Here is a 25,516-nt window from a genome sequence, read left to right as displayed (position 1 = left end):
AACCTTTAGCATGTGTCTTCTTAAGAACCCATCCAGTTAAATCTTGTCGTGCAAATACACAGTAGACAAAAGAGTACTGTTACACATCCCCTTAGTAAGGCAGTGTTCTGGGCTCCTCTGACAAACCTTGTGGTGAAGTCCTTTCAGTTGAATGACCCACTGGATGAACATGCCCTATTTTCTTTTTGCCCTTAATAATTATTATTCGATCATTGATTCTTGTCTGCTTTGCTTTTTAAAAAATCTATTTAAAAATAATTGTGGAACTAAAGGAAGCTGCAAAGACAGAGCGATACAGTGCAGCCTTCACCCGTCTTTCCCTGACAGTTACTTCTTGAGATAACTTAGGTGTATATAATGTACAATATCAAAATCAGGAAATTGACATTGGTATTTTGAGTGTGGATAGTTCTGTGTCCTTTTATCACATCTAGATTCTTGTAACCACCACTATAGAACAGTTCTATCACCACAAAGATCTCCCCTGTGGTGTTGATAGTCACACCAACCCCTGCATCCCCCATCATCCCTAACCCCTGGGAACCTAGTCTACTATCCTTCAGTATGATTTTGTCATTTTGGAAATGTTGTATAAATGGAATCGTACAGTGTGTGAGAGATTGGAATTTTTTATTCTGCATGATGCCCATGAGGCCCATCCAAGTTGCTGGGTGTTTGAGTAGTTTGCTCTGTTATCTTGCTGAGGAGGATTCCATGGCATGGATGCCATCCTTTTACATGGCATTTAATTGGATCATAGTTTAAAATCCACTCTCCCTTTTAATTGGTGCATTTAGACTATTTATATTATTTTTAGTTTTAAAATGTCCACTTTATTCCTTATAACACTTCACCAGAGATCATTTACATCTGAGGAAGAGATGGCCCATGAAATTGATCGGTAGTAAAACACTCTCAGAAATGCAGTCCAATTCTGTACATTTCCAGGCACCCCTAAAAAAGTGGATCACAATGCAGAAATATAGGCATCATGACTACAATTTACATAAGATAAAAGGGAGATATCAATAAACCTTAGAAAGTAATAAATTCACCCATTTCTTAAGTACGGGTAGGCAGTTGTTACAAAGCTATAGTAAATGGTTTATAAAATGAGACTTTATTTTGTGTTCCTCTGCTGTTTCATAGGGCATAGCATTTTTACAAGGCTCTTTTGGGACTACAGCCAGTGATTAGTGGCACATAGTCGTGGTCCAGCTCTAAAGAACAATCACTAGACAGGCTGGATACCCTCTGTCACATGTGCACAAATCTGCATGGAAAAGGACTAAACTTTTAGACTTGGACGTGTGTACTTATTTCCCCTTTCTAGTGTATTAAGAGATGACATGCGCTTTAATTTGCCAAAAGCAATGCTTGTATTCTGGCGGCAGCAAGCTACTTCTATTACATAGTAAAGTGAATACCAGAACTGCAAAGGCAGGTGGTGTAAGTGAATTCGTATTGGGAAGAGACGTCAGCGTAGACAACAGCAAATGAAGAGTGAATAGGAAAACTCCCTGTTGCCACAGATGTACATGACCTCTGTAATATGTGATATAAGAGGCATTTCAAATTTATGGCCTCCAGCCCAGAGATGGCAAGTGCTTTTCCATTCAGTCTAATACTTCTGCATTTTAGTAGGAACTAAAAAGGAATATATTAACAGCATAGAAAAATTGCTTACTGAAAGGAAATCCCAAAGAGCAAGGGAGGGAATGTAGAAATTAGGAAGTTGGCTGGGTGTGGTAGCTCCTGTCTGTAATCCCAGCACTTTGGTAGGCTGAGGTGGGCAGATCACCTGAGGTCAGGAGTTCCAGACCAGCCTGGGCAACAAAGTGAGACCCCATCTCTACAAAAAACAGAAAAATTAGCCAGGCATGGTGGTGCATGCCTGTAGTCCCAGCTACTTGGGAGGCTGAGGCGGAAGGAGAATCTCTTGAGCCTGGGAGGCGGAGGTTGCAGTGAGCCAAGATTGTGCCACTAGACTCCAGCCTGGGTGACAGAATCAGACTCTGTCTCTCAAAAAAAAAAAAAAAAAAAAAATTCTGTGGAACACTCTTCAAATTGTAATTAACTACATTTTCATATCTTTACAGTAATACAAAACACAGTCACTTGCAGAACTGGTTAAGATTACTTAAATACCAGATACAAATATGTCCTCTACATCGGTTTCTTCAAGTTCCTTTCATTTATATGGAATGAAGCTGTGAATACTTTTCTACAGGAGTAAGTGCACACCAGGAAGGCCAAGACAAACACAAATCAGGCAATCAGGTTTTCTCAAAGCTGCAGTGTGGAAATACTGTAAACAGCTGGTTCCATACACATGAATAGGTTTCTTTGCTATAGGAAATCCAAGTTTCATAAGGAATGGACATGGTAAAAAAGGCTTCTTGAAGGGAAGAAGGATAACACCCTGCATGCATTTAGTGTTCAGCCCCTTCTCCTGCCTCACGTTCTTTTCTTGCACTGTGTGATGTCCACGGTGTTGTTAGGTTGTCTCTCAGAAACTGCACGATGAGGGGCTGTCTTTGAGTCTTCAGCGTATCAAGTTCTGCAGTGGCTTCATTGAAGGCTGTTTTAGGGCTAGGTGCAGTGGTTTATGTCTGTAATCCCAACATTTTGGGAGATAAAGGCAGGTGGATGGATCACTTGAGGCCAGGATTTCGAGATCAGGCAGGCCAGCATGGTGAAACCCCACGTCTACTAAAAAATACAAAAAATTAGCCTGGCATGATGGCGAGCACATGTAGTCCCAACCACTCGGGAGACTGAGGCACAAGAATCACTTGAACCCAGGAGGCGGAGTTTGCAGTGAGCTGAAATCACACCACTGCACTCCAGCCTGGGAGACAGAGCAAGACTCTGTCTCCAACAAAAAACAAAAAATGCCATTTTAGCCAGTGGGCAGGTGAGCTCAGGGTTGTTAAGGCTCTCACAGTAAAATGTAGAAAAGAGCCAGCCCCAAGCAGATTGGAAGTGGGGATTTCATCTCTCTCTTGCATATTAAATTATCTAATGCCTCTTGGTAAGCTCCTAGGAATTATCTGTCATCTGTGTTTTTTGTTGTTTGTTTGTTTTGTTTTGTTTTTATTTTGAGATGGAGTCTTGCTCTGTCATCCAGGCTAGAGTGCAGTGGTGCCATCTCAGCTCACTCAACTTCCACCTCCTGGGGTCAAGTGATTCTCCTACCTCAGCCTCCCGAGTAGCTGAGATTACAGGTACACACCACCACATCCAGCTAATTTTTGTATTTTTGGTAGATAGGGGATTTCGCCATGTTGGCCAGGCTGTTCTTGAACTCCTGTCCTCAGTGATTCACCCGCCTTGGCCTCCCAAAGTGCCAGGATTTCAGGCATGAGCCACTGCACCTGACGTACCATCTGTTTTTGGTCATTACCGCATGCAACTTCAGCAAGATATTGAAAGTAATTCCCCTTTACTTTCAGATAGAAGACAGTTGTCTCTGGATTAGTTGCATTGGCTATTGAATATATAGAAAATATATAGAAAAAATATATAGAATATATAGAAATATATAGAATTATATAGAAATATATAGAAATATATAGAAAATATATAGAAAATTCCAAGACCATGGTGCAGGTGGATCTCAGCTCAGACTCCACTTTCTCCCCATAGTACTTAATCAGCAGCAACTTCATATCGGAGGTGTCAGTTTCCTGCTCAGTGCTCGAGATGTCCTTCCAGGTGGACCTGTAGTCCCTGACCCCATACTTGTAGGCCACTGAGACTTGTAGGCCACTGAGAGCAGATTGTGCTCCTCGCTGGACAGCTGGGTGCCCCGCTTGGTCATGGCCTTTGTGTAGGTGGCCATGTTGTCATAGTGCCTGGCCTTCTGGGCCAGCTCTGCCTTCTCCATGGTGGGTGGGTGGCTGGGGCTGGGGCTGGGGTGGAGGACAAATCTGAAAGAGTCTTCCCCAAGAGCTCTAGACCATTTACGTTTAGTGTGATTATTGTTATGTTAAGCTTAATCAAGTCTACCATTTTATCTTTCTTTATAGTTTGTTCCTTCTGTGATTTAATTTTCTTTTTCCTGACTTCTTGTGTGTTCCTGAAACAGTTTTCAAAATTCCATTTTGATGTATCTGTAGTGTTTTTTGAGTGTATTCCTTTGTATAGATATTTGAGTGGTTGCTCTAGGTATTTCAATATACATATATAACTTAGAGTCTACTGGGGTTGATGTTTTATCAGTTTGAGTGAAGTATAGAAACTTTGTTTCCTTTGAAGTCCTTTGCTCTCCCCAGTTGATATATCAACTTTTTTTTTTTTTTTTTTTTTTTTTTTAGAGAAGGCCTCACTCTGTCACAGCTCACTGCAGCCTTGACCTCTAAGGCTCAAGCATTTCTCCCACCTGAGCCCTGCAAATATGTGGGACCACAGATGTGTGCCACCACACCCAGCTAACTCTTTAATTTGTCTATAGAAATGGGGTCTCGCTTGGTTGCCTAGCCTGGTTATAATTGTTTTAAATATTTCTTTTACATTGAGAACCACATCAGACAATGTTACGCGTTTTGCCTCAACCATCAAACATAAGTTAGAAAACTCAAGGAGAAAAGGAATGTCTCCTTGCATTTTTTTCTTTTTTTCAGTTCTTCCTTTTTGATGCTGCAAGATTCCTTCCTTTATCATCTCCTTTATTTTTTAAGAACTTCCTTTAGCCATTCTTTTCAGATAGGTTTGCTGATGGCAAATTCTATCAGTTTTCTTTTTTATAAGAATATCTTGATTTTTCGTTTATTCCTTACGGATAATTTTCCATAGATGGAATTTGAGGTTGACAGTTGTTTTCTTTTAGTGCTTAAAAAATGTGCCATTTCCTTCTGGCCTCCATGGTTTCTGATGAGAAATTTGCTGTAATTCAGAATCTTTTCTCCAGTAGGTCATATGTGTTTTCCCTCTGGTTGATTTCAAGATTTCTTCTTTGTCTCTAGTTGTCTTTTTTTTTTTTTGAGATGGAGTCTCGCTCTGTCGCCCAGGCTGGAGTGCAGTGGCATGATCTTAGCTCACTGCAAGCTCCACCTCCTGGGTTCACGCCATTCTCCTGCCTCAGCCTCCCGAGTAGCTGGGACTACAGGCACCCGCCACCTCGCCCAGCTAGTTTTTTGTATTTTTAGTAGAGATGGGGTTTCACCGTGTTAGCCAGGATGGTCTTGATCTCCTGACCTTGTGATCCGCCCGTCTCAAAGTGCTGGGATTACAGGCTTGAGCCACTGCGCCCGGCCTTGTCTCTAGTTCTCTAAAGTTGAGTTGTGGTGTTTCTTTTCATGAGTTTCTTTGGGTTTATCCTGTGGGTTTTGCTCAACTTCTTGAATCTTTATGTAGGTTTATGTCTTTTACCAAATTTGGGAAATTCTAGCTATTATTTCTCCAAGTACAGTCACGTGTCACTTAATGATGGGGATGTGTTCTGAGAAATGCGCCGTTAGGTCGTTTTGTTGTGTGAACATCATGGGGTCTACTTACACAAACCTAGATGGTACAGCCCACTACACACCTATGTCCTGCTCCTAGCCTGCAAACCTGTATAGCATGTTACCATACTGAATACAGTAGGCAATTACCACACAATGGTATTTGTGTATCTAAATATATTTAAACATAGAAAAGATAAACGGAAAATACAGTATAAAAGGTGAAACAGTGCACCCGTAGAGGGCCCTCACCATGAATGGAGCTTGCCGGAGTAGAAGTTGCTCTAGATACCAGCGAGTCAGTGGGGAATGAATGTGAAGGTCTAAGACATTCCTGTACAGTCCTGTAGACTGCTGTAGCCTTCACAAATACCGAACTAAGGATACATTCAGTTTATAAAAATATTAGTCTTTTTTTTTTTTTTTTTTTTTTTGAGACGGAGTCTCGCTCTGTCGCCCAGGCTGGAGTGCAGTGGCGCGATCTCGGCTCACTGCAAGCTCCGCCTCCTGGGTTTACGCCATTCTCCTGCCTCAGCCTCCCGAGTAGCTGGGACTACAGGCGCCCGCCACCGCGCCCGGCTAATTTTTTGTATTCTTAGTAGAGACGGGGTTTCACCGTGGTCTCGATCTCCTGACCTTGTGATCCACCTGCCTCGGCCTCCCAAAGTGCTGGGATTACAGGCGTGAGCCACCGCGCCCGGCCCAAAAATATTATTCTTTCTTCAAAAAGAAATTAACCTGGCTGGGGGTAGTGGCTCACACGTGGAATCCTAGCACTTTGGGAGGCTGAGGTGCGAGGATCACTTGAGCTCAGGAGTTCAAGACCAGCCTGGGCAATAGAGTGAGACCCTGTCTCTACAAAAAGCACAAAAATTCGCTGAGCATAGTGGCACGTACCTGTACTTCCAGCTACTCTGGAGGCTGAGGTGAGAGGATCACTTGAGCCAAGAAGGTTGAGGCTGCGGTCAGCCTTGACTGGGCCACTGCACTCTAGCCCAGGTGACCAAACGAGACCCTGTCTCAAAAAATATTAATAATTGATTCATCTTAGCATATTGTAACTTTTTAACTTAAAAAAGTTTTAGCTGACTCCTTTGTAATAATACTAAGCATAAAACACAAACATATTGTATAACCGCATAAAATATTTTATTTTTTATATTCATATTCTATAAGCTTTTTCTATTTAAAAATTATTATTTTTTTACTTCTTAAACTTTGTTGTTAAAAATGAAGAGACATACACATTAACCTAGGCCTACAAAGCATCAGGATCATCAGTCTCCCTGTCTTCCACCTCCACATCTTGTCCCACTGGAAGGCCTTCCGGGGCGGTAACACACATGAAGCTGTCATCTCCTATGAGAATAGTGCCTCCTTCTAGGATACCTCCTGAAGGACCTGTCTGAGGCTGTTTTCCAGGTAACTTTTTTTCCTATGAGCAGAAGAAGTATACTCTAAAAGAACAATAAAAAGTATAGTAAAGTATAGTATAGTAAATACAAAACCCAGTAACAGTTTATTGTCATTATCAAGTATGTACTGTACATAATTGTATGTGCTAGACTGTTATATGATTGGCAGTGCAGTAGGTTTATTTACACCAACATCACCACATCCATGTGAGTCATGCATTGTGTTATCCCGTTACAATGGCTACAGTGTCGCTAGGCGATAGGAATTTTTCAGCTCCATTATAATCTTTTTTTTTGAGACAGGGCTTGCTCTGATGTCCAGGCTGGAGTGCAGTAGTGTGAGCATGGCTCACTTTACCATCAGTCTTCTAGGCTCCAGTGATCCTCCCGCCTCAGCTCCTTAGTAGCTGGGACTACATTTACCCAGTTAATTTTTATATTTTTTGTAGAGATGGGGTTTCACTGTGTTGCTCGGGCTGGTCTTGAACTTCTGGCGTCAAGCGATCCTCCTGCCTCCACCTTCCAAAGTGCTGGGATTACAGGTGTGAGCCACTGCGCCCAGCCTCCATTATAATCTTACAGGACCCCTGGACATATATGTGGCATGACTGTACTTTTCCCACCCCACCCTCTTTATCCATCCCTTCTGTGATGCTGACGATAGCAGTGTTAGATCTCAGATCTTTTGTTACAGTTCCAAAGGTTCCTGAGGCTCTGTTAATTTTTTCCTTAGTCTGTTTTCTCTCTTCTGCCTAGATTGGGTAATTGCTGTTGTCTTTCTTCAGGATCACTGATTCTCTCCATCTGCTCTTGAGCTCACCCATTAGGTTTTTTTTGTTTCAAATATTATGTTTTATATTCTATTTGTTTTTTGTTTATTTTTTTATTTATAAAAACTTCTATTGTTTATTTATATTTTCTATTTCTTTGCTTAGGGTTTCAGTTTTTAAAAATTTGTTTAATGTACCCATTGAAGCATTTTTATGATGGCTGCTTTAAAATCCTTAGAAGATAATTTCAGCATCTGCATCATCTTGGTGTTAGCACCTGTTCATAGTTTGTTCTCACTGATGTTGAGATTTTCCTGGTTCTTAATATTATGAGTGATTTTTCAGTTGTGTTCAGGGCATTTTGGGTGTTTGTTATAAGACTGGCTTTTATTTACATTGTCTGTCATAGCTGGCCTTTTCTGACATCATTTTGGGAGGGTGCGGGGCTGTGCCACCTCATTCTGCTGGTGGGAATGGGATGAAAGTCCAAAGCATCCATCAGAAGCAGGGAGGGATTCCTCCTTCCAGCTGTGCAGGGTTGGGAGGTCAGTTTCCCGTAAGGCCTGTGCTGACGCCACCCTTACTAAGAGGGGAGAAGGAGTGCTGCTACTGCTTCCCCTGTGGCCTCCACTCATGCCTCACTGGGAGGCTCATTACTGGTGGAGGGTAGTGAAAGTCCCAGCTCCCTCCCTCAGTCTTTCCTGACCTCATCCACATATTATGGGTGTGAGGGGGCCTTTTAACAGATGGGCAAGGGTGGAAGTCTAGGCTCCCTGCCTGGCCATTGCTGATAGGGTGGGGAGGGGACCATGTGTTTTCATGGTGTATGGCTGGAGTAGAGTGGTGATTGTCTGACGTTTTCTGTCCTGCTAGGTTGCCCCTCATTGAGTCCTTTGCATAGAGTTAGCAGGCTTTTCTTAGTCCTTTTTGTGTGTGTGTGTGTGTGTGTGTGCTCCTGTTGGTGTTTTCAGGTTGCTGACGTTTCTAGTTCCCATTCTAGGATATATGAGGCAGAAAGAAAACTCAGAACTCACTACTGTGTTGTTTCTTGGGTCCTAGTGACTCTGCCCTTTCCGCCTTATGCTTTCCACCTTTCAGAGTCTTCTTATTTTTAATTTTTTGTGGTGGTTGTTGAAACAGGGTCTCACTATGTTGCCCAGGCTGGAGTGCACCGGCACAAACTCAGTTCACTGCAACCTCTGCCTCCTATGCTCAAGCCATCCTCCCACCTCAGCTTCCCGAGTAGCTTGGACTGCAGGTGCCTGCCACCACACCTGGCTAATTTTTGTATTTTTTGTAGAGACAGGGTTTCCCCATGGTGCTGAGGCTGGTCTTGAACTCCTGAGCTCAAGTGATCCACCCGCTTCAGCCTGCAAAGTGTTGGGATTATGGATGTGAGCTATGGTGTCCAGCCTCCTTATTTATACTATCTGGATTTATAATTGTGTTTAGCAGGATGCATAGAGAGAAGTGTGTCTATTCCATCTTGGTCTGGACTGGAAGTGTCATCTTGAACTAGAGAAAGTTCTTCAAGGATATTGTCACCTGAAGACTCATAGTCTGAGATTTTGCTTTTATGATCAGTTTTACCAACATTATTAGAGCCTGTGGTGATACTACCCGTCTTTCTACATTCATTTTCTGATTTGTCCTACAGTTGTGAGGTATCTTTGCTGTGACTTTTCTTCTTTTTGCCATTTTGGGTACAAAAAGGAAAAATCCTAGATTCTCAGTTGTTTTCAGCAAAGGTTACAGAAGACGACAAAGTAGTGTTTTTGAACTTCTTTTATACCGTCCTGAAAGATGATGCCAACAGTCTTAGCAACGCAATAAGAAAACTAAAAGATAATATAATAGTGGTGATTTACGTCACTGTGTACCATCCTCCAGGTGATTCTATCATTCTTCCATTTTATTTAGTTTTTTTAAGCATGATTAGGAATGATTGATGAGTAATTGTAAAATTGTAAAATACTTCTTAGAAAAATGAAATAGCAAAAAGGTTTAAGATACAGAAAAAATAGGCTCACTGGTCTCCTATATCTGTATTAGTTATCTATTTATGCACAATAAATTACCACAAGTTTAGTGGTTTAAAATGACATACAGTTATTATCTCTCGTTTTCTGTGGGCTGGGAAACTGGGCCTGGCTTAGCTGAGCCCTCTACCTGGGCTCTCAGAAGGATGCATTGAGGTGTCAGCTGGACCTCAGTATCATCTTGAGACCTGACTTGGAACGAATACGCTCCCGAGCTTACCCAGATTGTTGGCAGAAGCCATTTCCTTGTGGCTGTAGGACTGAGGGCCCAGGCTTGTTGCTGGCTCTTTACTGGGAAGCGGCGCTAAGCCCTTTGTGACATGCGCTTTTCAGTTCAGTTGTTTACTTCTTCAGAGCCAGCTAGGAAGTCTGTAGACACCATATATTATACTATACACTATAGATGTTTGATATATGATGGAGTCCTATATAATATAACCTAATCCCGGAAGTGACATCTATCACCGTTGCCATTTTCTGTTCATTAGAAGCAAGTCATTGCTCCTGCCTGCACTCAAGGGGCAGAGGTTATGGAAGTCTGTGAATACCAGAAGGACGAGGGTCACTGGGGTCACTGCAGAGTCCACTCGCCACCGTGTCTTAGATTTATAAAACAGTCTGAGGGACACATACGGTCATTGCTAGACAGAATGAGTTATATTCTTTTTTTTGTTTGTTTAAAAAAAAGCCCAGATGTTCCCTTTATCCTGTGGAAGGTTTCTAAGAAAGACTAAAAGCCATGAAATTTCAGTCCTTAAACATAGAAGATTTCAAAAAAGAAACTATAGCTAAATGTGGGTGCAGTGGACCTTGGTGACATACTGGGGGTTAAGGAGGAATGAGATGGGATGGGAAGATAAAATCTTGATAACCTGTATCCTCACCTGTCTCATCATCAGTGGACTATTGGAAGAGTCAGACAAGGGTGGAGTAGGCTGTAGCTCACATTCTCCCTGCTGCCTCACCTGTAGTTAGGCAGATTCATTTGTTTTTTTCTTTTTCAGTCTGAGGCATCTTCTGGTTCACTAGGCCCCTTTCACAAGACCACAGGGTGGGTCTGTCAAGTTCCCATAGTTAAAGTAGTAGTGCCACAGCCTAGAAGCACTAGCTGGTATAGGAAATGGTGTCAACTGTGATTTTGGTCTGGGCCTGCAGGGCAAGCGAGTAGACTGTTTAAACCGTTCACTTGGAGAAAAAAAGTCCTCAGTAATTTGAAACAAAGAAAAAGGAGGCAGGGCTATTGTGGGTTGGGTGTGGGGAGCATGAATAACATGAAAGAGGTGAGAGCAGTAAAGTTTGATTGAAAATGTAAAGTCCAGAAAAGAAACACAGAAGAATTTGAAAAAGACTTTGCAGAAGAATATTAGGAGGGGGAAGGTGGAAATGAACAAACAAGAAGAAAGTGAGAAGAGGGAAGAAGGAGAAAGCATGAAATAGGTCATACAAGGAATAACCAGATCTAGCTAGGGACATGCAGTAAGAGGACACGCTTGTTAATAGAGCTACTCCATAGTGTGTGACTGGTTAATTATCAGTACCCTGCTTTTTAGTTAAAGATAGTTCTAATGTAGAACTATCTACATAGTACACTTAGCTATATGTTTATAACAGTTACAACTATCTACATAGTTCTACATTAGATAACTATGTAGTTATCTTTGTAGTCCTAATGTAGAACTACATTAGAATTCTAATGCTGTGTCTTGGGAATTCTTCATAGGAAAATACAGGGCATTATAGCTTTCAGAATACAAAATATTTTTAATTTTCCTTTTAGAATGAAATATACCTCTATGAAGAAGTGTCTCCCAGTAACTTTAAAGTACTTAAGGAAAATAGTTTATAATCATCTTAGAATTTTTATTCCAAGCTCCTTGTGGTTGTTGAATTTTAAAAAGGTTGAATACAATCATTGTTAATATATTTAGAAGAGCTGTTATAAACATATAACTAAGTATACTCTAATGAATGTTATCATGAGGTATGAATTTTTATAGTTCCTCATTTTATTATGATAAGGGAATTTGGGACTTTATGATGAACTTACTAAAAAGAGATTGCTCTTTCCCAAGGGAAATCAAGGAAAATTATTACATCTATTTAGGTTTGGGAGGCCGAGGCGGGCAGATCACTTGAGGTCAGGAGTTCAGGACCAGCCTGGGCAACACGGTGAAACCCCATGTCTACTAAAATATAAAAACTTAGCCGAGTGTGGCAGTGTGCACCTGTAATCCCAGCTCTTTGGGAGGCTGAGGCAGGAGAACTGCTTGAACCCAAGAGGCGGAGGTTGCAGTGAGCCGAGATCGCACCACTGCACTCCAGCCTGGGTGACAGAGCGAGACTCTGTCTCCAAAAAAAAAAAAAAAAAAAGTGTGTTATAGGTACTTGCAGCATTGTTTGTTTGTCTTAAGGTGTTATGTTTATTAGGTTAGGGGATAGATTTTAACTTATTAAACCTCTACCTGGAAGTTTGTTTTGAATGACATTGTTAATGATTATATTACTTAGCCGACAGCTTAGAGAAATAGTGGTTGCATTCCAGAAAATATTTCAACCATAGCCAATTTGGTATTCACTAGTCACTGATTTGTAAGTATACTGAAAACATCTTGTAAGGGAATAAATGAATTATATACATTATTTTAATTTAAATAAAGTGTATGATCCTGTATATCTATGAGCCCCATTTTCCCTTTTGAATTTAGAAGGGTGCAGCTGTTTTCAGAATCCATGCATATGTGTTGGATCCTGACTGGAGTACTCCAAAACCAGAATAATCTTGACAATGCCATGTAAGAGACCTTTGAAACTGGTGTTCACTGGATACTTGGAAACCCCTTTCTGCCCCAAGTTAATCTTCAGGATTATGGCCCCAAACATTTTAATGAGCACCCCCTGTCCCTGGAACCCTTAACCCGTGGGCCAGAGGAAAGGAGAGGAGAAGGAACTGGTACACTAGAACTACATCAACTTCTAGGCTGCTCGAGTCTAGAACTACCCTGAGGATAACGCTGGCTGCCTCTGGGCTTCACAGCTCATGGACCTGGGACTGGCACATCAGCGTCACCTGGGAGCTTAGGCCGGGCGCGGTGGCTCACGCCTGTAATCCCAGCGCTTTGGGAGGCCGAGGCGGGCAGATCATGAGGTCAGGAGATCGAGACCATCCTGGCTAACATGATGATACCCCGTCTCTACTAAAAATACAAAAAATTAGCCGGGCGGGGTGGCGGGCGCCTGTAGTTCCAGCTACTCGGGAGGCTGAGGCAGGAGGATGGCGTGAACCCAGGAGGTGGTGCTTGCAGTGAGCTGAGACCTCACCGCTGCACTCCAGCCTGGGCGACAGAGCCAGACTCCGTCTCAAAAAAAAACAAAACAAAAAAACATTCTTAGGCCCCACCTCAGACCTATGGAATCAGGATCCCTGGAAGTGAAGTCCAGAACTCTGCTTTTTAATGAACCCTTTTGCTTTTAGGTGGTTCTTATGCATGATAAATTCAGGAAACAGTGAGATACTTGGTCTCGTTTGTAAGTTTTGGCCATCCATTCTATTTAGAATTGTCTGTTCAAGTTCTGTTCTTTCAGCCTATTTCATTTGGACTCATGTTCACTGTGTCTTTTGGCTTTTTATGGCATTAGTTCTCCTAAACCACCCTCTGAATCCAGTTCTTTTATTTTTTTTCTTTATGCTTAAGAGGTTTATAAGTGGGAAATTTTCTGCAATTTCATCTAGGCCATCTTCTTTCTAATTTAAAATGGTTGTGTAAGAGTGATACATGTGAAATCTTTAAAAAGTGAAATAAAACTTTTTTCAAAGGCAGTGGCTTCCTGAGAAGTAAAGATTGTTAAATTTTGGAATCTTACTAAAAACGTTCCTCATTCATATTTAAATTTTATCTGTGGAAAGAATTGTATCGGTTCAATGTGGTACTAAAGTTGAATCAGATGACTACTTTTTTTTTTTTTTTAAGAGATAGGGTCTTGCTCTGTCGCCCGGACTGGAGTGCGATGGTACATTTGCCACTCACTGCAGCCTCAAACCCCTGGGCTCAAGGGATCCTCCCACTTCAGCGTCCTGAGTAGCTGGGGCTACAAGCATGCAGTACCACACTGGCTAATTTTTAAATATTTGTTGTAGAGACAATGTCTCCCTATTTTGCCCAGGCTGGTCTCAAACTTTTGGGTTCAAGCAATCCTCCTGCCCTGGCCTCCCAAAGCACTGGGATTTCAGGTGTGAGCCACCGTGCCCAGCCCAGATTTTTTTTTTCAGTGCCAGAATTTTATTATCTAATAAATATTAAAATGTTTTAATTTAAGAAATAAAGAGTGGGTTTAACTTTTGGTAGTTTTTATTTCAATACAAAAAGCCAGTTTTTAATGTTAGCTCTGAATTTAGTAGTGTCTTGTACATCTTGCTGATAAGAAGTTACTATTCTTTTAAAAATAAAGTTCTCTGGTCTGTTTTTATTCACCACACATTAGATGTGACTTCTTGGTGCTTTTTGTTTATGTTAATCATTCATTTATACTGTTGAACAATTTCATATGAAATTACCATTTTTGCCAAAAAGGATCAAATATCAGCAATTTTATACGGTTTAGCCTAGTAAGTCTTTGAAAGTCCAAAGTTATCTTTTTCACTGGAAAACTGACCTAAATATTTGAGCTGAAGAATCAAAGTGGTTTCTCTGGAAATTTTGTTTTAGAATCTTGGGTTCACAAAACATGATTTGTACAAAACATAATTTGTACTTTCATTGCCTAGGCTGGACATATAATTTTCTACAATTAAAAAAGTTAGATTTTGTCTACAGTAAAAACAAAACAACAAACAAAACCTGGCACTTCCCAGTAAGATGGTAGTATGAGAGTTCCCTCAGTTTCCCGCCATAACCCTCCCTACAAACCGATTGAAATGATTCAAAGAAAAGCAAAAATAAGAATTTTGCTACTAATGTTGACAATAGGGAATTATCAAATGTATTAATTTGGAGGAATTTTTTCATCTGTTATGTTAAAGTGAACTGAATGCTGGAAGCAGATAAACAGCTCTCTTCCTCAAGAAAGCTGTGTAGTATTATGGGAACTATAAATGGAGAAAATTCTAGGGAAAATTCTAGAAAGTTCTAGAAAACTGAGTTAGCTTTTTAGATGGAATATGACGGTGCCCTGTTGTTGTGGAGAACTCTTTCAATATGGCAGAATGGAGTCAGAAACAAAGGATGGATGTGAGAGAGATGAAAAATGGCCCCTCTGGAGCCTTTTCATAGCTGTGGGCCTTGGACTAAGAACAGCAATAGCATCCGGGCTAGAAACTAAATATCTGTGATATTATCCAATAGCCCATGGGCCCCCAGGGACTTTTTCTAAGCTAACTTTCCAAAAGCATGGACAGTTCCCCTCAAAGCAGGGAAGCATTTTAGAATTAGGGGTGGGGCATTTCTCTACTGGGACTGCTTATTCTGCCTACTTGGTGAAGCTGGTCTCTGAGAGGGTGATTTCAAAACATAACAAGAAAATGCATGTGGAAATGGAGACTGCCCTCAGACTCCTATCCCTTTCTGCCACTCAAGAGCTAATGAAAGACTGAGCCTATATCTGCCATTCAGTCTCCTGCTTACTTTAAATCATCTTTGTATTAAAAAAAAATGATGAAATGAAGGGTAGTACAAATAACTTCTCTATACATTTCACCTATTGTGAACATTTTGCCTCTATCATCTTCCTTTCTACAGATATTTGTTTCTTTTCAGAACCATTTCAGAGTAAATTGCAGAAATCATGCTCCTTTACACCTAAATAATTTTATGTTTATTTTCTAAGAACCAGGACATTCTCTTACCTTACCACAGTTCAAGTGTCAAATTCAGGAAATTTAACACTGGCACAATCATACCCATTCTGCAGTCTGTGTGCTGTTACTTTTCCAGTAATGTTCTTGACAGCATTTATTTCTTCTGGTCCAGGATCCAGTCCAGGACAGTGCTTTGCATTTAGTCTCTCCTTACCCTTGGTCATTTCTTCAGCCTTTGTCTTTGATGACCTTGACGTGTCTTAAAGTGGACCATTTGTTTTATACATAATCCCTCTATTTGAATGTGTCCGACGTTTCCTTGAGATTAGAATCAGATTATGCATTTTTGGCAGGAATTCCACGTAATGAGGGGGATCCTCTGGGGTTCACTTCACAAGGCACATGATGTCTGTCCCATTATTGCCAACTTTAACCTTGACCACTTGATGAAGATGGTGTCAGGTTTTTCCACTGTGATATTATCATTTCCTTCTTTGTAAAGTAATGACTACTTTGTGGGGAGGTATTTTGAGATGCTATAAATACCTGTTTCTCATCAGACTTTCACCGGTTAGTTTTAGCATGCATTTTTGATGCTTGCCTGAGTCAGTTATTGCTATGATGGTTGCAAAATCGTGTTTTTGTTTTTGTTTGTTTTTTGAGACGGAGTTCAGCTCTTGTTGCCCAGGCTGGAGTGGTGATCTTGGCTCACCGCAACCTCTGCCTCCCAGGTTCAAGCGATTCTCCCCCCTCAGCCTCCCAAGTAGCTGGGATTACAGGCATGCGTCACCACGTTCAGCTAATTTTGTATTTTTAATAGAGACGGGATTTCTCCTTGTTGGTCAGGCTGGTCTTGAACTCCCGACCTCAGGTGATCCGCCCACCTCGGCCTCCCAAAGTGCTGGGATTACAGGTGTGAGCCACCGTGCCCGGCCCAAAATGGTGGTTTTTCTAATGTTCATGATTTCTTCTACATTTAGTAACTGGCCTTCTGTAAGAAACACTTTCCCCTCGTCCACTCATTTTTATTTATTTATTGTTGATACGGACTCATGGATTCTTTTTTTTTATTTTTATTTTTTGTCGAGACGGAGTCTCCACCTGTCACCCAGGCTGGAGTGCAGTGGTGCGATCTCAGCTCACTGCAAGCTCCGCCTCCCGGGTTCGCACCATTCTCCTGCCTCAGCCTCCCAACGGACTCATGGATTCTTATTTTATTCAATGGGTTATAATCCATTACCATCAATATTTATTTTGGTACTTAAATTGCTCCCCATTTGGCCAATGGGGGCCTCTCGACTGCCCTTCTGTGCCCTTTGGCTAGGTCATTTTTTTCTTTTGATAGTACTTTCTTGCTGGCAGAAGAATATTCTAGGTTTATCTTAAAGTTATTTCTCTAAAGAGTTCTTTAAAAAAATTTTAAAATAGAGTCAGAGTCTTGCTGCGTTGCCCAGGGTGGTCTCAAACTCCTGGGCTCATGCGATCCTCTCACCATGGCTTCCCAAAGTGCTGGGATTATAGGGGTGAGCTACCATGCCCGGCCTCCAAAGAGTTCTAATTTATTTTAGTGGCAAATGGTGTTGAGAAACCAGTATCTAGGCACTGCTTAAGTCTTAAGGGTAGGATTCGAATGTTGTTCACATAAAAAGGGAAGAACTCAAAGATCTGTTCTGGACACACGCTGTGTTTGGACACTGTGTTTATACTGATCTGCCCTTGTCCACACCCTCTGGACTGGCAGTTCATACTCTTTTAGTTTCTGTAACCGTATAACATATTCTGATCTCAGAGCAAGTTCCCCCATATTATCTTCTAGATTTTTCTTGGCCCTTTAAAAACATTAATTCTTCTAGATAAATATTAGAATTATACATCAGTTCAAAAAATTTGTTATTTTGAAAGATACTGAATTGGGCCAGGCGCGGTGACTCACACCTGTAATCCCAGCACTTTGGGAGGCCGAGGTGGGCACATCACAGGAGATCGAGACCGTCCTGGCTAACACGATGAAACCCCGTCTCTACTAAAAATACAAAAAATTAGCCGGGCGAGGTGGCAGGCGCCTGTAATCCCAGCTACTCGGGAGGCTGAGGCAGGAGAATGGCGTGAACCCGGGAGGTGGTGGAGCTTGCAGTGAGCCGAGATCGCACCACTGCACTCCAGCCTGGGCGACAGAGCGAGACTCCGTCTCAAAAAAAAAAAAAAAAGAGAAAGATACTCAATTGAATTTCTTTTGCTTAGGGTAGAATTAATCCTTTTCTAAGACCGAGTCTTCCTATTTAGGAATAAGAGATAATTTTATTGATTCTATTATAGGCTTCAGTAAAAGGCTTGTACTTTTCTTCACATATATCTTATGTGTCTCTTCTTATAATTGTTTAATATAATCGTTCATAGTTTTGTGTTTGGGAATAGTATCTCTTTCACATGTCTTATATTGTGAATTTACACATGCAGAAAATGCCTAAACCATGAATGACTTTCACTAAACTGCCACCCAGATCGAGAAACAGAACGTAGCTGGCACCCTGGAGCTCCCTGTATGCCCTTTCCCCATCACAGCCTTCTCCGTCCTACCTCTTCTCCTTTCCTTCCAAGCAAATTAAGGCAAATACGGTGACATACGTGCTTCTGTTATTCCATGCGGTGAAGCATGGCAGTTAAGCCAGAGATATTTTTTTTCTGCTATGGAATCTTAAGAGGTGTTTACTGTAAGGATCTTTATGTAAGGGACAAGGAACAGTATACTTGAGTGTTACTAAGACTGCAGATTCATTTTTCATAAGTCTGTTTTTATTGCTTCTATCCATGATTAAAGCAGAAATTATAATGTTAAATTAAAAACAAGACTTTCTGGCTGGGCGTAGTGGCTCACGCCTGTAATCCCAGTACTTTCAGACGCCGAGGCAGGCGGATCAGCTGAGGTCAGGAGTTCGAGACCAACCAGACCAACATGGTGAAACCCTGTCTCTACTAAGAATACGGAAATTATCTGGGTGTGGTGGCGTGCACCTGTAATCCCAGCTACTCGGGAGGCTGAGGTGGGAGAATTGTCTGAATCCAGGAGGCGGAGGTTGCAGCGGTGAGCCAAGATCATACCACTGTACTCAAGCCTGGGCGACAGAGTGAGACTCATCTCAGGAAAAAAAAAAAAAAAAAGGCCTTTTTAAGGTTTGTTTAGGTGTCAAAGTAGTAGCTTTAGCTTCCTATAGAAGTTGGAAGCACGCTTGTGGTTTATCCTAATTTAATGAGGTTGCGGACATTGTGCATAACATTCTCACAGCTTCCACTACGACTCAGTACCACCAAGCAAGTAAATGAATGTCCTCTTGTCTTCCACCATCTCTCAGGTGTTGGTGTCCAGTTCTGTCCTTGAGCCTCTTCTACTGTGTGCTTTGTCTCTTTGCTGTTTAATTTCTACTCGTTGTGTCAATGCTTACATTTATCCTCATCAAAGCCCACTTTCATTTCCTAGACCAGGTTTTTTTGTCCTGTGATGCTCTTAAATTATTAAAATGAATATCTTTTAACAAGGGTCATTGTACATCTAGCTCAGTGGATTTTTATTTTATTGTTTTTTAAGACAAGGTCTCACTCTGCTGCCCAGGCTGGGGTGCAGTAGTGTGATCATAGCTCACTGTAGCCGCCAACACTTGGGCTCTAGCAATCCTCCCACCTCAGCCTCTTGAGTAGCTGAGACTACAGGCGCACACCACCATGCCTAGCTAATTTTTTTTTTTTCTTTTTGAGATGGAGTCTTGCTCTGTCACCCAGGCTGGAGTGCAGTGGTGCGATCTAGGCTCACTGCAAGCTCCACCTCCCGGGTTCATGCCATTCTCCTGCCTCAGCCTCCCGAGTAGCTGGGACTACAGGCATCCGCCACCATGGCTGGCTAATTTTTTGTATTTTTAGTAGAGACGAGGTTTCACTATGTTAGCCAGGCTGGTCTCGATCTCCTGACCTTGTGATCTGCCCGCCTGGGCCTCCCAAAGTGCTGGGATTACAGGCGTGAGCCACCACTCCCGGCCGCGAATTTTTTATTGTTTTGTAGAGATGGGGTCTTGCTGTGTTGCCTAGGCTGGTCTTGGACTCCTGGGCTCAAGCCATCCTCCACCTTGGCCTCCTAGAGTGCTGGGATTACAGGTGTGAGCCACCACGCCTGGCCACTCACTGTGTTTTTAGAGATCAGGAATTTGACTGATGTCTGGCCTAGGGAAATCTTTGAGGACTAGGAAGTTCAGAGGGAAAGTTTGGTCTATGGAAATTAATGATTATGCTACAAAATATGTTATATTCATTATACTATTATATATATTACCATCAGTTTCTGCCTCATCTCTCTATCTGGTTGATGTGAATACGGTATTTATAGTTGTTTGTACCCTTTGACAGATGATGTTAGTATGATGCTTTAAAGTGTTTATTCTAAACCTTTTATTGTTTTATCCATCTTTAATTATATGAAGTGCTGGAGACTGCTCACATTTTTACAAATAATAAGAGCATAATAATAAGCATTAAGAGCATTCTTACAAATAATAAGAGCATGTAAGTTTTGTTATGTAACAAGTCAGAGCCCTTTTTTTTCTGTTATGTATCAATGAATAAATATTTTCTTCTGAAAAACTCAACTTTAAACTTCGTAATTTTACAGTTCTGTTTAGATTATGTTGTTTGTTTTAAGACATATACTATAACTGTTTTGGTTTTGCTTCTAGAAAAACTGATTGCTTATCAACGAGAATTCCTTGCTTTGAAAGAACGTCTTCGAATAGCTGAACATAGAATCTCACAGCGCTCTTCTGAATTAAATACCATTGTGCAACAGTTCAAGCGTGTAGGAGCAGAAACAAATGGAAGTAAGGATGCATTAAATAAGTTTTCAGGTACAAACAGTATTTTTTGTATTAAATATATATATTTTTTTGTTTGTTTTGTTTGTTTTTTGTTTTTTTGTTTTTTTAAGACGGAGTCTCGCTCTGTCGCCCAGGCTGGAGTGCAGTGGAGCGATCTCGGCTCCCTACAAGCTCTGCCTCCCGGGTTCCCGCCATTCTCCTGCCTCAGCCTCCCAAGTAGCTGGGACTACAGGTGCCACCACCACGCCCGGCTAATTTTTTTGTATTTTTAGTAGAGAGGGGATTTCACTGTGTTAGCCAGGGTGGTCTGGATCTCCTGACCTCATGATCCGCCTGCCTCGGCCTCCCAAAGTGCTGGGATGACAGGCGTGAGCCACCACACCCGGCTGAAAAAGATTATATTTTCAAAGGGGCATGTGGAATATTTTTTTTGAAGGTCATGTAGAATAGTTTATCAGCCAGCATCTGTTACCCTTTTCAGAGAGAAAAACCACCACACAAAACTTTCTCTTCTAGTAAATTACAAAAAAAAAAAAAAAAAAAAAAAAAAATTTATTACCTGCTAAATTTGATTTCAAGAGAGTCATGTTAAGTTAAATTGTCTGGGCACAGTGGCTCACGCCTATAATCCCAGCACTCTGGGAGACCGAGGTGGGCAGATCTTTTGCGGTCAGGAGTTCAAGACCAGGCTGGCCAACATGGTGAAACCTCATCCCTACTAAAAATACAATAATTAGCCGGGCGTGGTGGCGCGTGCCTGTAGTGCCAGCTACTCGGGAGGCTGAGGCAGGAGAATCACTTGAACCCTGGAGGCGGAAGTTGCAGTGAGCTGTGATCACGCCACGGCACTCCAGCTCTGCACTCCAGAACGAGACTCCATCTCAGAAACAAAAAAAGTTAAATTACAGTGGAATAAATTTCATTGGCAGTAGTGAAGAACGTGCATCTTCTGAAAACATACTCAAAATGAGATTACAATTTAACTTTCTGTGTATCCGTGTTTCTGTGATGACTTATGTGTGGACTTCAGATGGACTCTGGAGAAATCTTTGAACTATTTGAAGCAATTAGTGCTCTTAAACCTGATTTATAATGAAGAACACGCATAGTTTTCTAGTGGATACTTTAGGAGTATCTGGCCTGTTTCTTCTCTGAGAAATCCTGGTCAGAGTAAGATGAGGTCAAATGATCTCTCTTTCTGTGCTCTTCTTTATCTGATAATGAAATCGACATACATATCTAATTGATTGCCTCCAAATTTGCATAATCTTTCTAGATTAGCATACTTTTTCATTTAGCTTCACCTGTTTTCATTTAGCTTCATCTGGATCTCCAGATCCACTGCCTGCCCTTATTTGTAAAGTTGCATACTCCTCCTCCTCCTGCTGATAAACTTCACATTATGTCCCCCTGATGTCGAAACTCATGGACTGGTGTAGATAAAACATAAATCACCCATAAGCCTGATTCCCAGTGATTTCTACTAACACTTTTTGTTTCCTTCTAGTATTTTTTCCATGACTATTTTTCTTCAAAGTTGTTATTGTGTATGATGACCTGATTTTCACTCTTGAAATTATACTATGAGTGGGCTGGGCGCGGTGGCTCAAGCCTGTAATCCCAGCACTTTGGGAGGCCGAGACGGGCGGATCACGAGGTCAGGAGATCGAGACCATCCTGGTTAACACGGTGAAACCCCGTCTCTACTAAAAATTACAAAAAACTAGCCGGGCGAGGTGGCGGGCGCCTGTAGTCCCAGCTACTCGGGAGGCTGAGGCAGGAGAATGGAGTGAACCCGGGAGGCGGAGCTTGCAGTGAGCTGAGATCCGGCCACTGCACTCCAGCCTGGGCGACAGAGCGAGACTCCGTCTCAAAAAAAAAAAAAAAAAAGAAAAAAAAAGAAATTATACTATGAGCATTTTAAAACTATGTCATTAAATAATCTTCGAAATGTTATTTTTAGTGGCTGTGAATATGCCAGCTATAGATACCATAATATATTAAACATTTTTTCTCAGTTATTCAGATGGGTTTTTCTGGGGGGTTTTTCCCCTGTAGTTTATAACTCTGGTGAACATATTTGTATATAAATCAATCATATTTCTAGTAACCTTTAAGTTATTTTCATTGGATTATGACTTCCTTAGAAATAAGATCTGTGTTTTGGTGACTATTGATTTTTGAACACATGGTACATTTGCTGGAATAAAATAGATAATCACTAAATATTTGTTGAATGCATAGAAGCTAAATTCTTCAAAGGGAAATTACTGAGTAATAGGACAGAAATGTTTTAGGGTTTTTGATGCTGCTTTGAATAGTTGGAACGTTTATCTTATTATCACCAGTATTTAATATTATTAATCTACTGATTTCATAGGTGGAAATTGATAGATATATTATAATTTGTAATTGTTTCTTCACTCATGAGATTAAACTTCAATTTTACATATGACAGTCATTTGCATTTCTTTTGTGAATTTTTGGTTCTTCTCATTTTTAATGAAGTTGAGGTAACAAATTCCTACTGCTAACTTCCTTGTTTCTAAGGTTAAATTATAATTTAATGAAATTTTAAAACAATATTATTTATACTACCAAGGAGTGAGAAAAATAAATCAAACTCTCTGAAAGTTGTGATCTGTGCTGGACATTCCCAGCTCATGCTGTTTATATTATTTTACTTGAAGTTTTCAGAAAAAAATTCCTTCCATGTGAAATTTTGATAACATGTAATGCATAAAGAAAGTGAATGGCTGGGCATGGTGGCTCATGCCTGTAATCTTAGCACTTTGGGAGGTCAAGGTAGGATTGCTTGAGCCAGGAGTTTGAGACCAGCCTGGGCGACATAGTGAGACTCCAGTCTTTAAAAAAAAAAAAAAAAAAAATTTTTTTTTAAATTAACCATTGTGGTAGCATGTGCCTGCTGTCCCAGGTACTCAGGAGGCTGAGGCGGGGAGGATTTCTTGAGCCTGGGAGGTCAAGGCGACAGTAAACCGTGATTGTGCCAGTGGACACCAGCCTGGGCTACAGAGCAAGACCCTGTCTCAAAAAAAAAAAAAAAAAAAGAAAATGAAAGTGATTGATAGTGAATGTACTTATTATTATTTATTACGTTTTCATAAACTGACAGCATATTTAGAGTCCGCTTGGCAAACTTGAGTTCTAACACATTATATAGGTGAGCCCTTAGCATCCCACCTTCTTATGGTCCTCTAGCTGGCCATTTTGGTTTCCTTCAGCCAGTTTTATCAACATCATGACCTGTGAGACTCTGGCTTTGAAAGTGTCCTTTTCATCTTAAATGGAGATCTCATTTACCAGAGTGTGAAACTAGGAAAGAAAATTCTTTAGTTCTAGTTCTCATTAATTTTTACTGCTGGTTTTATAAAATCAGCAATTTCTGTAAGGTAATTCTTGTGTATTAATTATACTTCTGTGTTTCAGATAATACCCTAAAGCTGTTAAAGGAGTTAACAAGCAAAAAATCTCTTCAAGTGCCAAGTATTTATTATCATTTGCCTCATTTATTGAAAAATGAAGGAAGTCTTCGACCTGCTGTGCAGATTGGCAATGGAAGAACAGGAGGTAGGTTTATTTTGTTTCTTACTGCAGTTGTACTACTGCTGTTAATTGTGTTTTGGACTCTTATGTTCACCATCAGAAGTCTGGGAGGTCAAAAAATAAAAGTTCTTTCTTTATCTGTGCACATCAGGTTGGGTCTCATTCTAAACCCCATGTTGAAAGGAGTTGGACATTTCCTTTGTAGACCAAAGTAATATAGCCGAAAGGGACCATGTGAAATCTAGTTGAGGCCCCATCCTAGGCAGACAAATGTTGACACCTTGGTCATTTTTCTGTTTTAGAGATTTGAGAAGTAGAGAGATGACATTTTCTCCTTGTATCTTATTTCAAAATTAACAGCTCTTTTGGTCACGTCACAAAGGTTTTTCTTACATCCGCCTCATTTTCGTACAGAGATGTAAGTAGATAGTAACTTTCGTGTAACTTTTTATGCAGTAGTAGAAATACTTTGATTTACTTCTTCCTAATTTATTCAAAAGATACTATATAGCTTATTTTTCTCTTCTTGTCAGAGCCAACAGAACTTCCTCAATTTTCCATATAGAAACTATTTACCACTCTTTTTTTTTTTTGAAGCAACGTAAGCACAAATTTATTGAAATCGAAGTACACTCCGCCGAGTGGAAGTGGGCTTGAGCAAGCCAGCCCAAGAGCCGTTTACCACTCATACTTTTTATTCCGCCGTGTCAACTTTGTTAATCTTTTCTTCGTAGATTTTAAAATGCAGAGGGCAGAATATTATTTTGTTCTTCTGTAAGTTTTTAACAAGTGATGAAACGATTACTTCATAGATACCAAAATTCATTTTTGGGTTAGTGTTTTTGAAAAGCTGAGTCTACTTTTGATTCAATGGGATTCTTAAGTATTTTGCTGTCTTTTTGGGGGGATCACATCTTCTCACTGATCTATAAATGTAAACTTTTACATTCATCTTGTTTTAGTTCTGCTGTCTATTTCATTAATCAGTTGAAATAATATACCACCTTCCTTCTTAAGGAGGTAGAAACTCTTAAAATAGCATGTTGAAACAAACTCCTTCTTTCCTTTCTCTAATGATTCAAAAAATACTTATTGAAGCCAGGCATTTTGCAGGTGCCAGGTATACAGAGACTAACAAGGTATGTGTGGTACTTTGTTTCTTTGTTTGTTTGTTTGTTTGTTTTAGAATGTTGATTGTTAATTATTTTTGAAGCTGATATCATGTCTCCCTTTAATAACCACTCTTTGGATAAGATGTCTTAAGTGATTGTGGGTTTGTTTGTTTAGACTATTTCTTCATTCATAAGAGTATCAAATGAAAAGAAATTAGAAGTGATTTTAAAGTCATTTAAAACTTCCAAGGTCTCTATTAGGTTTTTATTTTATAAATGTGACATTCTCTTTCTTTTGAAGCTAGGTATTCCATCCCATTTGTTTACATGACTTTATCCATTATAAATAGAATAAAATCTTGGTCAACCAGCTTTCCAATAGTTAACATTCTTATAAAGCTGCCACTATTTTTGAAAGGTAGAAAAAACAGCTCGGTAGAAAAAACGGATAGGCAAATAACCCATATTTACTACCTTAAACATCTTCCTCCCTAAATCGTTGGGGAACAGCTCTTAATATTT

The 25,516-nt window shown here is 40.6% G+C and overlaps 1 protein-coding gene across 5 annotated transcripts in view; it reads left to right on the top strand.

The window, feature by feature from the left end:
- The window catches only part of MGAT4A (alpha-1,3-mannosyl-glycoprotein 4-beta-N-acetylglucosaminyltransferase A), a 129,010-nt gene that overhangs the window by 34,718 nt on the left and 68,776 nt on the right, over nucleotides 1-25,516 (top strand). For all 5 annotated transcript variants that reach the window (XM_045368782.3, XM_074011048.1, XM_005575053.5 and 2 more), the window contains 2 exons: nucleotides 20,181-20,348; nucleotides 23,766-23,906. In XM_045368782.3, the coding sequence (XP_045224717.1) occupies nucleotides 20,181-20,348; nucleotides 23,766-23,906 (309 nt within the window). The remainder of the gene's footprint in view (nucleotides 1-20,180; nucleotides 20,349-23,765; nucleotides 23,907-25,516) is intronic.

The sequence above is a fragment of the Macaca fascicularis genome, chromosome 13 (genome assembly GCF_037993035.2).
Source record: "Macaca fascicularis isolate 582-1 chromosome 13, T2T-MFA8v1.1".
NCBI classification, from domain to species: domain Eukaryota; kingdom Metazoa; phylum Chordata; class Mammalia; order Primates; family Cercopithecidae; genus Macaca; species Macaca fascicularis.
The sequence above is the reverse complement of the archived record's forward strand: the minus strand, read 5'-3'. Positions and strand labels throughout refer to the sequence as shown.